The 11664-nt window shown below is 44.8% G+C and overlaps 2 protein-coding genes across 3 annotated transcripts; both read right to left on the bottom strand.

Moving 5' to 3' along the window:
- Positions 1 to 1231: 1231 nt before the first annotated feature.
- Positions 1232 to 5076, bottom strand: mthfd2 (methylenetetrahydrofolate dehydrogenase (NADP+ dependent) 2, methenyltetrahydrofolate cyclohydrolase). The gene is made up of 8 exons (XM_085910790.1): positions 4876 to 5076; positions 3101 to 3285; positions 2862 to 2984; positions 2507 to 2659; positions 2308 to 2415; positions 2126 to 2218; positions 1912 to 2037; positions 1232 to 1789 (listed from the first exon to the last, which is right to left on the bottom strand). Exons 1-8 carry the CDS (start codon positions 4953 to 4955, stop codon positions 1641 to 1643), a joined length of 1017 nt encoding a protein of 338 aa, XP_085766916.1. The 5' UTR covers positions 4956 to 5076; the 3' UTR covers positions 1232 to 1640.
- A 1076-nt stretch (positions 5077 to 6152) lies between these two features.
- ubac1 (UBA domain containing 1) lies at positions 6153 to 11156 on the bottom strand. Of its 2 annotated transcripts, none has more exons than XM_085910848.1 (10): positions 10647 to 11156; positions 9758 to 9878; positions 9592 to 9665; positions 9343 to 9450; positions 8948 to 9050; positions 8744 to 8852; positions 8268 to 8574; positions 8106 to 8192; positions 7764 to 7902; positions 6153 to 7633 (listed from the first exon to the last, which is right to left on the bottom strand). In XM_085910848.1, the coding sequence occupies exons 1-10, from the start codon at positions 10782 to 10784 to the stop codon at positions 7518 to 7520; spliced, it is 1302 nt and encodes a 433-aa protein (XP_085766974.1). In that variant the 5' UTR covers positions 10785 to 11156; the 3' UTR covers positions 6153 to 7517. The 2 variants fall into 2 exon arrangements, with proteins under 2 accessions (XP_085766974.1, XP_085766975.1); XM_085910849.1 differs by lacking the exon at positions 10647 to 11156 and adding an exon at positions 10003 to 10585.
- Between the last annotated feature and the right edge of the window lie 508 nt (positions 11157 to 11664).

The following is an 11664-nucleotide window of genomic DNA, read 5'->3' as shown; positions in this document are numbered from 1 at the left end:
TCAAAGTGACGTCACAGATCAACCAGCCAATAGGAAAGTGGGGGTGAGGGCGGGTGTGGCACTTTTCACTTTCACTTAAGCTTTTTCCCTAATGAAATGACCTGTGACTAGGAATACCTGAAAATGGCGATGTACCTAATGGAGTGTCCGAGTGACGTCACAGATCAACCAGCCAATCAGGAAGTGGGGGTGAGGGCGGGTGTGGCCTTTTCACTTTCATTTAAGCTTTGACCATGATGTTTCCCTAGTGAAGTGGCCTGTGATGAGGTACACTTGAAAATGGCAGCGTACCTAATAGAGTGTCCAGTGACGTCACAGATCAACCAGCCAATCAGAAAGTGGGGGTGAGGGCGGTGTGGCACTTTTCACTTTCCGTGAAGCGTTGACCATGATTTTTGATTATTTTATTTATAAAAAAAAAATATTAATCAGTGTTTGAGTGGGGGGAGGACGATCTGTTGAACGATTCGGTTGAAGGAATCTTTTGAGTGAACTGATTCTAAAGATTCAGTTCACTTAAATGAAATGGAATGCACATCACTAGTGTCTGGTCCGTTTGCAATTTGTTTCCGACGTGCACATTGGGTCGCCTCTGACGTCACTACCGGCATAGCCGCCATTTTCGAGGCGACGGGGTTTGAACTCAAAATACTTGACGTACTTTGTCGCAGTGGTCTCTCTGACTTATTGCCATATTCAACCGGCGGAATTAGCGAAATATTGTGAACCGTTGCTGTGTGTAGAATGTGCAGCAACGTCTCCCACTATCACAAAATAAAGTTGAAGAGAAAGGGTGCGTTCGGTATAATGTTCCGAGCGTGCACTGTTCACCGGATCGTTCGGAAAGCCACTGCGTTGTTCTAATTTACTAAACGGTAAATCACATCGGAGTGCCGGTGCGCGCACTCGACGCTCCGACTGGAGACCCGGCGCACCAGTGCTGCCTGCTTTCGGTAATGGGAGGGGAGTGCACTCTTTCTCTCTGAGCACACCAAAGTGCATAAGTGTATTTCCGAACGCCCCCCCTGAGACACACACACGCACACACACACACACACACACACACACACACACACACACATATAGTGGACAATGAAAGACCGTGGACTGTAGGAGTTCCTTTGTCAGTGTTGTGCAACTGTTGGAGAAGTTGTTTGCATAAGGAGTGGAGAGGCTTTATACTAAAGTATGACTGAATGAAAGAAAACAGAAAAAAAACCAGAGTCTGAAAAATAGTCACAAATATTTATTTCAGTTTTTACAAAGGCATTAGTGAATCTTAAAGCTTTTGTATACTGGTCAATGCGCTCCTGATGGAGTCAGCCCTTTTTACTGCTCAACACTGCACCACTTTGTTTTTGAGGTGAACGCCGGCCGCCACGCACCCTTAAATACTTTAAACGCCGCTGAAGCAATAAATAAAAATCTCTTGTGATTCTTTTAACAAAATACTCCCAAAGTCAAACTGATTTCTGTCACATGTGTAGATGTAACAGTCAAGCGTGGGTGGGCATGAGGAAGGAATTAAAAATTAGAAAAACAAATAAGAGGTAAGCCTTAAACTATACCTCAAGTCCCAGAATAGAGAGTGAAATGGGGTTTGTGGAATGTTTTTTGTTTTGGGGTCTCTTCCCCCTCAATTAAGATGCGGCCGCCATGCGAATCCTCTCAGGAGGATAGAGCAAGACGTTCTTGGCTGCTTTGATGGTGTTCTTCATGAGCATGGCCACCGTCATGGGCCCCACGCCACCTGGCACCGGCGTGATGAAACCCGCCTTCTGTCTTACACCTGACACACACGCAAAAATTTTTTTTTTAATGCTATTGGCTCTTCTCTAAAGCAAAATTTTGTTTTGGAGATAGAAAACATGCTCATCTTTAAAGGTTGTACGTTTTGTTTTTCAAATTTACCTTCAAAGTCCACATCTCCAACTAGCCGGCTCTTGCCGGTGACTGGGTCCTGCACCCGGTTGATGCCCACGTCAATGACAGCCGCACCCTCTTTAATCATGTCAGCGGTTATGAGGTTGGGAATTCCTGAGGTCAAACGAGGACGACAACAGTAAGAATCTCGGTGCCCTTTACACAACCCAGATGACACAACCAGGAGGAAGTTTTGTCACACCTGCGGCGGCGATGACAATGTCCGCGATTTGAGTGTGATGTCGGAGTTGATCCTTGGGAGTGTAACGGTGGGAGATGGTCACGGTGGCGTCGCCTGGTCGCACACAGAAGCACGTGATGGTCAAACACAAGAGCACTTGTGTGTCCGTGTTCCAACAGACTTGGAGATTTGCATCAGCTTACCTCCCGGTCTCTCGTGCCGTCCGTCCGTGTGCAGCAGCATGGCGATGGGCATGCCCACGTTCTTGGAGCGACCCGCTACCACTACGTTCTTGCCCACGGTGGGAATGCCTGAATAGCCAAGTTAAACACAGCGTTCTTTAGAGGAGACCCATCACGACATGCCACCGGCTTCCCAAGTGTCGGTGGGCGCCGCCGGTACCTGTGCGTTTGATGATCTCCATGACCCCCCAGGGCGTGGCAGGCAACATGCTGGACTGATCCAAGCACATGCGGCCCACGTTGACTACGTGGAAGCCGTCCACGTCCTTGGTGGGGGAGACGGCGTTGCAGATGGTGCGTTCGTCGATGTGATCTGCGTGCCGACAAACATTGATCATTAAGTCTCTGGGTTCCACCTGGCTTCATGATCGCACATATTGTGCCGGGGTCAAAATAATAGCAGTAATGATTTGCAACAAGAAACTATTTTGAAGTACGTTAAGAAACTTGGGAACTTTTGGTTTTTTTACCTGTCAAGAATTGATTTGAAGCGTCCGTGCTTAACTTTTACCCACCTGGCAGAGGCAGCTGCACGAGCAGGCCGTCCACGCGGTGGTCCGTGTTGAGCTTAAAGATGAGGTCCAACAGCTCTTCCTCGCTGATGTCGGAACGTTTGAGGATGGTCTCGCTGGAGATTCCTGAGGGAGACGCAGCAAAAGTTCACTCAACTGAATGCGATTCATCATTTTTGGAACACGTTCCAGGTCACGCGCAAGAGATGAAAATCTTAAATCTGCAGCCCGTGCGTCCTCACCGACATCGGCGGCCGATCGGGTCTTGTTGAGGACGTACGAGTGGCTGGCCGGGTTGTCGCCGACCAAAATCACGCTGAGGTGAGGCCGCCGATGTCCGGCCAACATCCATTTTTCCACGTCGCACCGTGCCTCGTCTCGGATCTGGCGTGCCAGCTTCTTTCCTGAGATGACAACCGCCTCCTGCCTGTCGAGCACACATCAAGATTTGTCTTAATACGATTAGCTAATGTTCAAGTTTCGAGTGTGAACACTTTTTATATCTCGTACAGTGCTGCATACTCTGGCACACACTACCACCTGTAGCCTCTAAAATTAGTCGCCGCTCGAGCTGTCCGGACCATATGTTGACACACACACACACACACACACACACACACACACACACACACACACACACACACGCGTGCACACACACACACACACACAGTCCCACTGGAGCCGCACGCTAACTCCAGAGCAATGACTTCACCGTGCCAGCGAAGCAAAGAAGGTTCCAAGGAAGAAAAATAAAAGTCTTCGGGGTGTAATTTACTGTGTGACCACAGAGCCAGCCAAACAATTAGCAGAGCCAACTTTTACTCTTACATAACCCAAAAGACACATCAGAGGGAGGAGAATGCTCTGGCAAGGAATTGAAGAGCAATGAGGCGTCGACTGGTGATGTAACAACGCTTTTGTTATGCCAGAACAAATTACAGTAACTTGGGGAAGAAAAGTAGCACAACTCGAGGAAGCACCTACATTTGAAAATGGGACTTTTTTTTTTGCGTCGGTATAAAAATGAATTAAAAATACACTTGCTTTTTCTTTTCCGTCGGTATCAAAATTAATTAAAAATACACTTGCTTAGGCTCCTAACTTGGAATAAAATATATGATAAAATGAAGTGGAATTTAAAAACTACAAACATATGCTAGTGGTTTTACTTCAAAATGTATATCTTTTAAAATTGAAATGGAGTGGAAAAAATTATTAGTTTGCAACTTTCCTTCCCCTGAGATGAAAATATATGGACTAAATAGTTTTAAAATTCATGTTGCTTAATTCCTATGTTAAAATGATACCGGATTTCCTGAAAATAAAACGTTAAACAAATCTTCAAAAAAAAAAAAAGGTAAAAACGCTTATTCTTTCCTCAAACTGATGTTCACGTAATCTTAAAAAAGAAAAATAATAATTTAAGGAAAGAAGAAAAAAAAAGGATCCTAAATACAGTAATGGCTTTCTTGCTGACGAGAGAATTTATTTCTATTTCAAGTACAGTATGCACTGGAGATCAAATTTTATGATGCACATGCAAGCCCTGATCACCAAACGGCTCGTCTTGTGACTTGACTTGTGCTGGACACGAGGTAAAAGTGAATTAAATTGACTAATGAATGACATTACGGGACATTTGACCTTTTAACATGTAACAGTGTGTGTCTTTATTGTGCATGTGAAGGAGCTGACGTTGGAAATGTGTGCATGTCGGGCATATCATCACCTCCTTGCAAAACTGCAACAGGATTTCATCAGCCACCGTGCTCTAATACCGGCATGACGATAGAGGGCGCTCTCTCGAAGAGAGGAGATACATTCTGGTATATTGGCCACTTAAAAACTCGCGTTTTCAAGGCTCGATTGAAATTAGAGTGATACTAAAGCGTAAAAAAAAACACACCACAGAATAGAAGCAGACATTCTCGACGACAGAAAACGTGCAGAAGAAGAAGGAAGCCATGGTTAGTAGTAGCGTGGTCGGATTATATGGCGGCGGCGGCGGCGGGCTCACCTCGAGGCAGACGTGTGGAGGAGACACAGCTGATGGCGAGAGTGCTGGCACAGTTTCCTGAGAGTCCTGACCGCTGCCATGGTGATGGCTAAAGTTGTTTGAGGGCAAATCGGCCGAACGACGAGGAAGGTGGAAGAAGAGCGAGGGAAGCTCCTAGGGCTGACAGAACGTCTCCGTCTGTGGCGGCAGGAAGAGCCGCAGAGGTGCTTTCTATACGAGCCCGCCCATTGAGGTGCGTCATCATGACGTACAGGCTGACTGGCCCCGCCCCTGCTGCTTCAGATCGGCTGATGACATAATTTGACCGTTTTGCGCTATGTGCTTGGTTGTCTTTGAAACGTATGCAACGCTTATTGTAATTTCCCTTCTGTCCCCTATGTGCTTTATTTGTTGTCTTTGCAACGTATGCAACGCTTGTTGGAAATGTGAAAATTGTAGCCAGTGGAAAAAAAAAAAAAATCCTGTACTAAGTACAATAATACAGTCTACAATTGCACTTTTAAGTAGTCCTTATACTTTTACCAGAATTGGGTTTTTTTTTTAAATAAAAAAATTAAATTATTCTTGAATCATTCTTACAGCACTCAAGTACATGAGGGGAAAATGGAGCGAAAAAATACAAACGCTGGTAGTTGTCATATTAACAAATACAGTATGTGTGTTTTTTTTTATCAAAAGCAATTGCATTAATGTTGATTTGCAATAGGTTTTATATTACTTTGGATGAAAATGAGAAGTTTCAAGAAAAATGTTTGATTATGTTGCTATTTTAAAAATAAAAAGTCACTTCAAAAGATTAAAGTCCCAATAAAATGTGATTTTTTAAAGATACGTCCTTGTGTTTCCTTTCTTGTGCTTTTTGATCAAGGTCGCACTATTTAAAGTCCAGAAACATCTGGCATCAAAGAGCAACTGTAAGAAGAAAATATTTTGTAAAATATCTTGTGGTTGACTTCGGTGGAGATGTCTTTGGGCGGAGTTGAGGCAATCGTCACAAGATTAAGGAACCTTGAGTCAAAAGAAAAAAAAAAACATTGAAAACGTTTTCCGAGCACTCATCCAAACGCAAAAGAAAAAAGTGATCGTAAAACTACATGTTTTGGGATATTAATTTCGTAAACAAAGCTTACGTTGACACCAGGAGACAAAATTCGATCGTTTTCCACGACGCATTGACGCATAAGCGTAGCCGGGGAAATAACTTGAACGCAATAAATGATTCAGATACATCGTATTGCAGAGACCGCTGAAATAAAAACAAATCACCATAGTTCGTGTTTGAATTAACAAAGCAGTGTTAATGATACACGCGACGTTTCAACCATTTTCATTTTTTGTTCACATTCAGAGACGGGCTTGTTATCATTTTCTTTTCATATAAATAAGAGTAACCGTCGACATTGTTCTCCACACACACACACTGCACACAAACGCACTCCTTACAAATGTCTTAATATTGGGACTTTCGTGGTGACATCTGAAATGAGCAATTTGACCTTGACAGGTCACCTTCATTTGTAAACCTTTGAATGAAAACATCCAACAGTTCAACGCTTTAGTACGTTTTGCATAACTTAAACTTCACTTTTTCAAATTCAGACTCCACAGGTTTTTTTTTCTAGCATCTGCAGGGATCGGGACTGGAGGAGGAGTCAGAGAGGGGCAAAGACGTGGACGTTCTTGGAAATTCATAAGTGTTATATAACCACTTGTTGGGAATGTTGCTCTTCTGCAGGGCTTTGCTAGACAACGCTAAACTCAAACGTAGCAGTAGTTGGACAAGCGCATTCACACCCCCTTTTTTTTTTTTTATATTTATGTTTGTCCCACGTCCTCCAAACAAAAGGGACTTTTTGTTCTGTCCAGGTTATCCATGGCTTGCTACGGACAAGGCGGCACGGCACGTCCTGTGCATTTTAGGCCAGCTCGTTTGTGTGTCTTTAACCCTCCTGTCATAAAACAAAGCGTTAAATCCAAGTGAAAGAACATTTGTTAAGTGTGCAGGGCAGATTCAATTTTAGACTGTGTGCTCATCTCCTTGAATATACAAATGTATAAAACATTAAAAGACTTGGGGAAAATTAGTCATTCCGTGGATGATCCAGTCAGTCAATATTTCTGTATAAACAGGATGTGTTGTGTCTCATGATTACTTTTGTTTGCCATGGAAGTAGACCAACAAAGGCAAGTGTGTTCAATTGTCAATCTGCATGTCTTGCACTTAAAAACCATTGAGAACGTGGTTAAAAATGTTCCTGTTAAATCTCAAACGATGACATTTGAGCTTTCTTTTCATTGTGGCCCTAATACTCCTTTCTGACTATAACAGGAGGGTTAAAAAAGAGAATACAAGTGAATAAATAAAAAAAGAAAACAAACCTAACAATACACAATGCCGAAGGTGAGGCGTAAACGTTGGTCATGCACGTTTGTTGGTGGCAACAATGATATTGCAAAATAACTAGAAATTGCTCTAGTTAAAATGTAAAAACAAGCTCGTAAATAGAACTTTGTATCGTCGCTGTAATAATATTTTTTTTCCCATATACTTTACTGTTATAAATATTTACTGTAAAGGTACAACTTTAATTACACACGCAGCGGCCACATTCACACGTGAGGGTGGGTGGGGGTCTCCGCCCCTATGTGCGATTGAGGGTCTGGAAGATTCTGGATATCTGGAGCATGACGGGGCCCGTTTCGGGGTCGTTCATCCACTGGGTGCTGTTCAACGGGTTTTCCAGCATATCCTCGAAGGCTACACGAGCAGGGGAAACGGATTGGGTGAGCTAAGGTCATCACAAACGGACTTTGGGCAAGGATCAGTCTTGAAATCTCACAAAAAAGCAAGCAAGCGAGCAAGCGAGCGTGTGTGTATGTGCATGTACCGAGGAGAGTCTTGGGGTTGGTTAAACCCAACTGGACCACAGGGTTCTCCAGGATAGCCTGGAAGAGCGGACTGTTGGTGTCAATACCTTTGTCCAAGTCCTCTGCAGATGGCTTCTTGTCTCCCAGCAGCCACTCGCACTGTAACATTGTCATTTCATTCCAATCATTAAAAGAAGAAGTTATCTGAGGAGAATGTTGTGCTCTAAATGCGTAACATTCAATGGAGGAAAAAATAAAAATTGAACAAAACCCCCCCAGTTGATGTGAGCAAAGTGGTTGTAATTACAATACGTTATTTTATTCAAGAAATAAAAATAAGCTTATGTTTCCATCGTGCCTACCGCAGCATCTTGCTGGTTGTTGTTGACTTTGAGCGCGTCGATCACCTGCTTCTCCTCAAAGCCCATCTCCATCAGGGCGAACACCGCCTGCGAAGCAGACACCTGCGCTCAACGGCGAGCGGATCGAGTCGGCGGAGGAAACAACCACGACGGGGCACGCACTCTGGAGTCAGGCCTGAACTCCCTTTTCCTACGAATCCTCTTGAAAATCTCGGTGAGGTCGTCCGCTCGATTGCCGCCGCTGCCGCTCGCGTCCGTGCCGGACAGGCTGTGTCGCGGCGCCGACGAGCAGGGAGGCGTTTTGGAGGAGCCCGCGGCCGACGGGTTTGGGTTAGCGGAGGCGCCGGGTGTCGCGGCGGCGGCAGCAGAAGTAGAAGCGGCCGCAGCATCTTGACTGGGCAGCGGCGTGTCCACAGAGGGGTCGTCCACGTGCTCGATCAGCCATTCCATGGCCTGCGTCACCGACATGCTGTGCGGAGAAGACACAGTAGGACACGGACAGTCAGTAGGCCGAGCAAAAAGACAAAAAAGAGGAAAAGTCTGAAAAGAAAGCGCAGGGACGGGAAGTCAACAAAAAAACAAAAGACGAAAAGGGGGCGCGGTTGCATAGCGGCGACTCGCCCCGACGCCAGACTCACTGGTTGAGTTTGAGAGCTTTGACGGCTCTGCTCTCGGGGAAGCCCATCTCGGTGAGTTGCTGAAGGGCCGCCTCGTCCACGCGGTCGTCCTCGTCCTCGTCTAGCATGTCTGCGGCGGGCAGGCAGAGCACAGATGCGGGTTATGTGAGTAGAACTTTTTTTCTTTTTATTTAAAAAAAAATTAATCCAGGTGCGAACCGCTACCGTTGGCCTTTTTGAAAAGCTCCACGGCGTCGGGGTTCAAGGCCAGAAGCTTCTGGGCCACTTCGATGAGGGACACCAGGATCTTTCGGAGCTCCGTCTGAAACTAGACAACGGCTAATAATTAAGTCAGGGAAGATGCTTTATTTTTTTCTTTGGCGAGGACTTTGGCTGATATTGTGTACACTCTCGTTTCATTTTTGACCAATTTTTTTTTCCAATCAATATTTTGTTATTTTAAATGACACAAGTTAGGTCCTCCAAGCAACTCCAAAGCTTTGTCATCAAATGAAATTACACATTGTTAAAAACTTGACGAGGACGCAGGCGAGGCGAAGAACGGAGCCCGCAGATGTGCAAACGCATGGCGCCATTTGACGAGAATGAGTCCAACTTACGTCTCTGATGTTGTGCTGCGTGACAATGCGGTCCGAGTGGCGAGTGCTTAGGTGGGCGGTGGCCTTCAAGATGGCGTCCTTGTCCGGGGCCTTGTTGTCGTGTTTTTTCTGATGCATTAGCATAACACTGACTTAGACATTTCCTTTAGCAATGTTGTGATCACATTATTCATCCAGAATACTTTTTTTTTTTTGGTCACAATGAAATAGAATTTTCATCTCTACTTCTCAAGAGTCCTCTGGTCCTACCTTTTCTTCAGCGCACACCTCCGCCATTTTGGGAGGCGCTGGCGGTGGTCTTTTCTTTATGAGCAGCAGAACATCTGGAAATAAAAAAAGAATAAATACATAAAAATGGCTTCCTTGTAGTGTCTGGTGGAATGTTTCTTCTTAGACAGAATGGCTTTCTTGCAACCTTTATCTTTGAGGCTTTCATCCGCCACTGTTTTGGTGTCGCTGAGCACTCGCTCTGTGGCAACATGGATGAGTTTGTGGTGGGTCAGTGTCTTGGGGTCGTCCAAACCTCCATGCGCACACTGCGACATACAAAACACACATCAATCCTTGACTTTGTTACCAAACCAAAACATGGTTGGAAATGATTTTTTTTTTCAATTTGATTATTTTCCTTGCTTCTATCCTCCCTCAATTCTTTCCTACCATCCTTGTTACTGTGCCTTCCTTCTTGAGTTCTCTTTCTCTCCTTTTCATAATATCCTTGTCCATCCATCCATCCATCCATCCATCCATCCATCCATCCATCCATCCATCCGATGAGTACTACTCTTCTTCCTGCCTTTATACTACTTTTCACTCATTCTCTCTATTCTCTCAATGAGACACTATATTAAGGCCATCGTGCTGCTTTTATGACATCCACAATCACGCGCATTCGCGCGCACCCGCGCACAGGCACAATCAAACACACACACACACACGCGCGCGCGCGCGCGCACGTACACACACGAAATATTACTTTACAAAGTATACTGACGATTCCAGACGTTTATGTCCCGAATGTTCTGCAAGCAGAATGTTAGGCTAATGAAGCTGAATATGAGTATGTAGTGTATAATATTACATGTCATAAATATAGCCACATCCAAAAAGGGAAAGTGAACTGCTCGTATCGGAGTCGAAGAGAGCAGAGTGAGGGGAGGGAAGCCGGCCGAGTCTAAAAATAACCACAGCCAGCAAGCCAGCCCAGCCCGCTCGCCATTTAAATGAACTTAAGTATAAATACAAGGGCCGGCTGACGCTGACACTCGCAGGGCAAACAAGCATAAAAAGGGAGGAAAGCTCACATGTTTCAAGCACTTCTCCTTGAGTTTCTCCACCGTGCTGCCTTCCGGGATGTCCTCCAGCCACTCGGCGCCTTCCACGGTGCAGATGTGAATCTTCAACACTTTACCTGCGAACATCTTCTCCTCCTGGACGAACATGGCGGCCCCAGTTTTGAGTTTATTTCGGCAAAAAAAAAAAAAAAGTATTTTAGCTTATAGCTTAGCAGCAGTTCTTTTACATGAGGCGCCCCCTCTCCACCATCATCCACCACCTCCTCCGGCTAGCTGTCTAGCAAAGCTCACAGTCGGTTGTGTCAAAGCTCGCGGTGGCTAACGGCTAAATCTTTCAGCAAAGGGACATTTTCGGGTACTCGGAGGCCGGCGAGCTTGCTCCGTGGCCCGGCCAAAACTAGTGGCTTATTTCCGCGACCCCCCCACTCAAGCTTTCACGTTACAAAGCGCTGATGGCAAGCTCCGCTGACAGCGGGGAAAGCCTATTTTTACTGTCACGTTTCAACTTTGAACTGGTGGCGGCGGTGCATCATGGGAATTGTAGTCCACCGGTGAAAAAAAACTTTAATGTTTTCTGAAAACGTAAAGTAAATATAATGTCATTACAATAATTGTATGATTATTTAAATGATTTCAGTTATCAGCCATCAGTTATTCATCAGTTATTTAGTCCACTAAATGAATAATGTAAAACACTTCTTACCCATGACAGACTTAAGTGCGAATCGTGTGGTTAAATGTTCATAAATGAATAATGCGAATTTGCGAAAGATTTTTTATGGCTTTGCTCCTCCAATGAAAGTTTGGCAAAAGGGATCTATGTAATGACATGTTTCCTCCACCAGGAGGAGATATTCGTCATAAAACAAAAACTGAACGGAACGTTGCGAGTGCATGGTCACATGGTACCCGAAGTTCTGCTCAGTTAGGACACTTCTTACAGTGTTTTTTAAATTGTTTAATATTCATAGTTTGTTTTGATTTTTTCCCATTACCATTAACCGAATGTACTGTAAATATTAACTGA

The sequence above is a fragment of the Syngnathus leptorhynchus genome, chromosome 4 (assembly GCF_054491065.1).
Source record: "Syngnathus leptorhynchus isolate UIUO chromosome 4, UIUO_Slep, whole genome shotgun sequence".
NCBI lineage: Eukaryota > Metazoa > Chordata > Actinopteri > Syngnathiformes > Syngnathidae > Syngnathus > Syngnathus leptorhynchus.
This window is presented reverse-complemented; position numbering and strand designations above follow the sequence as displayed.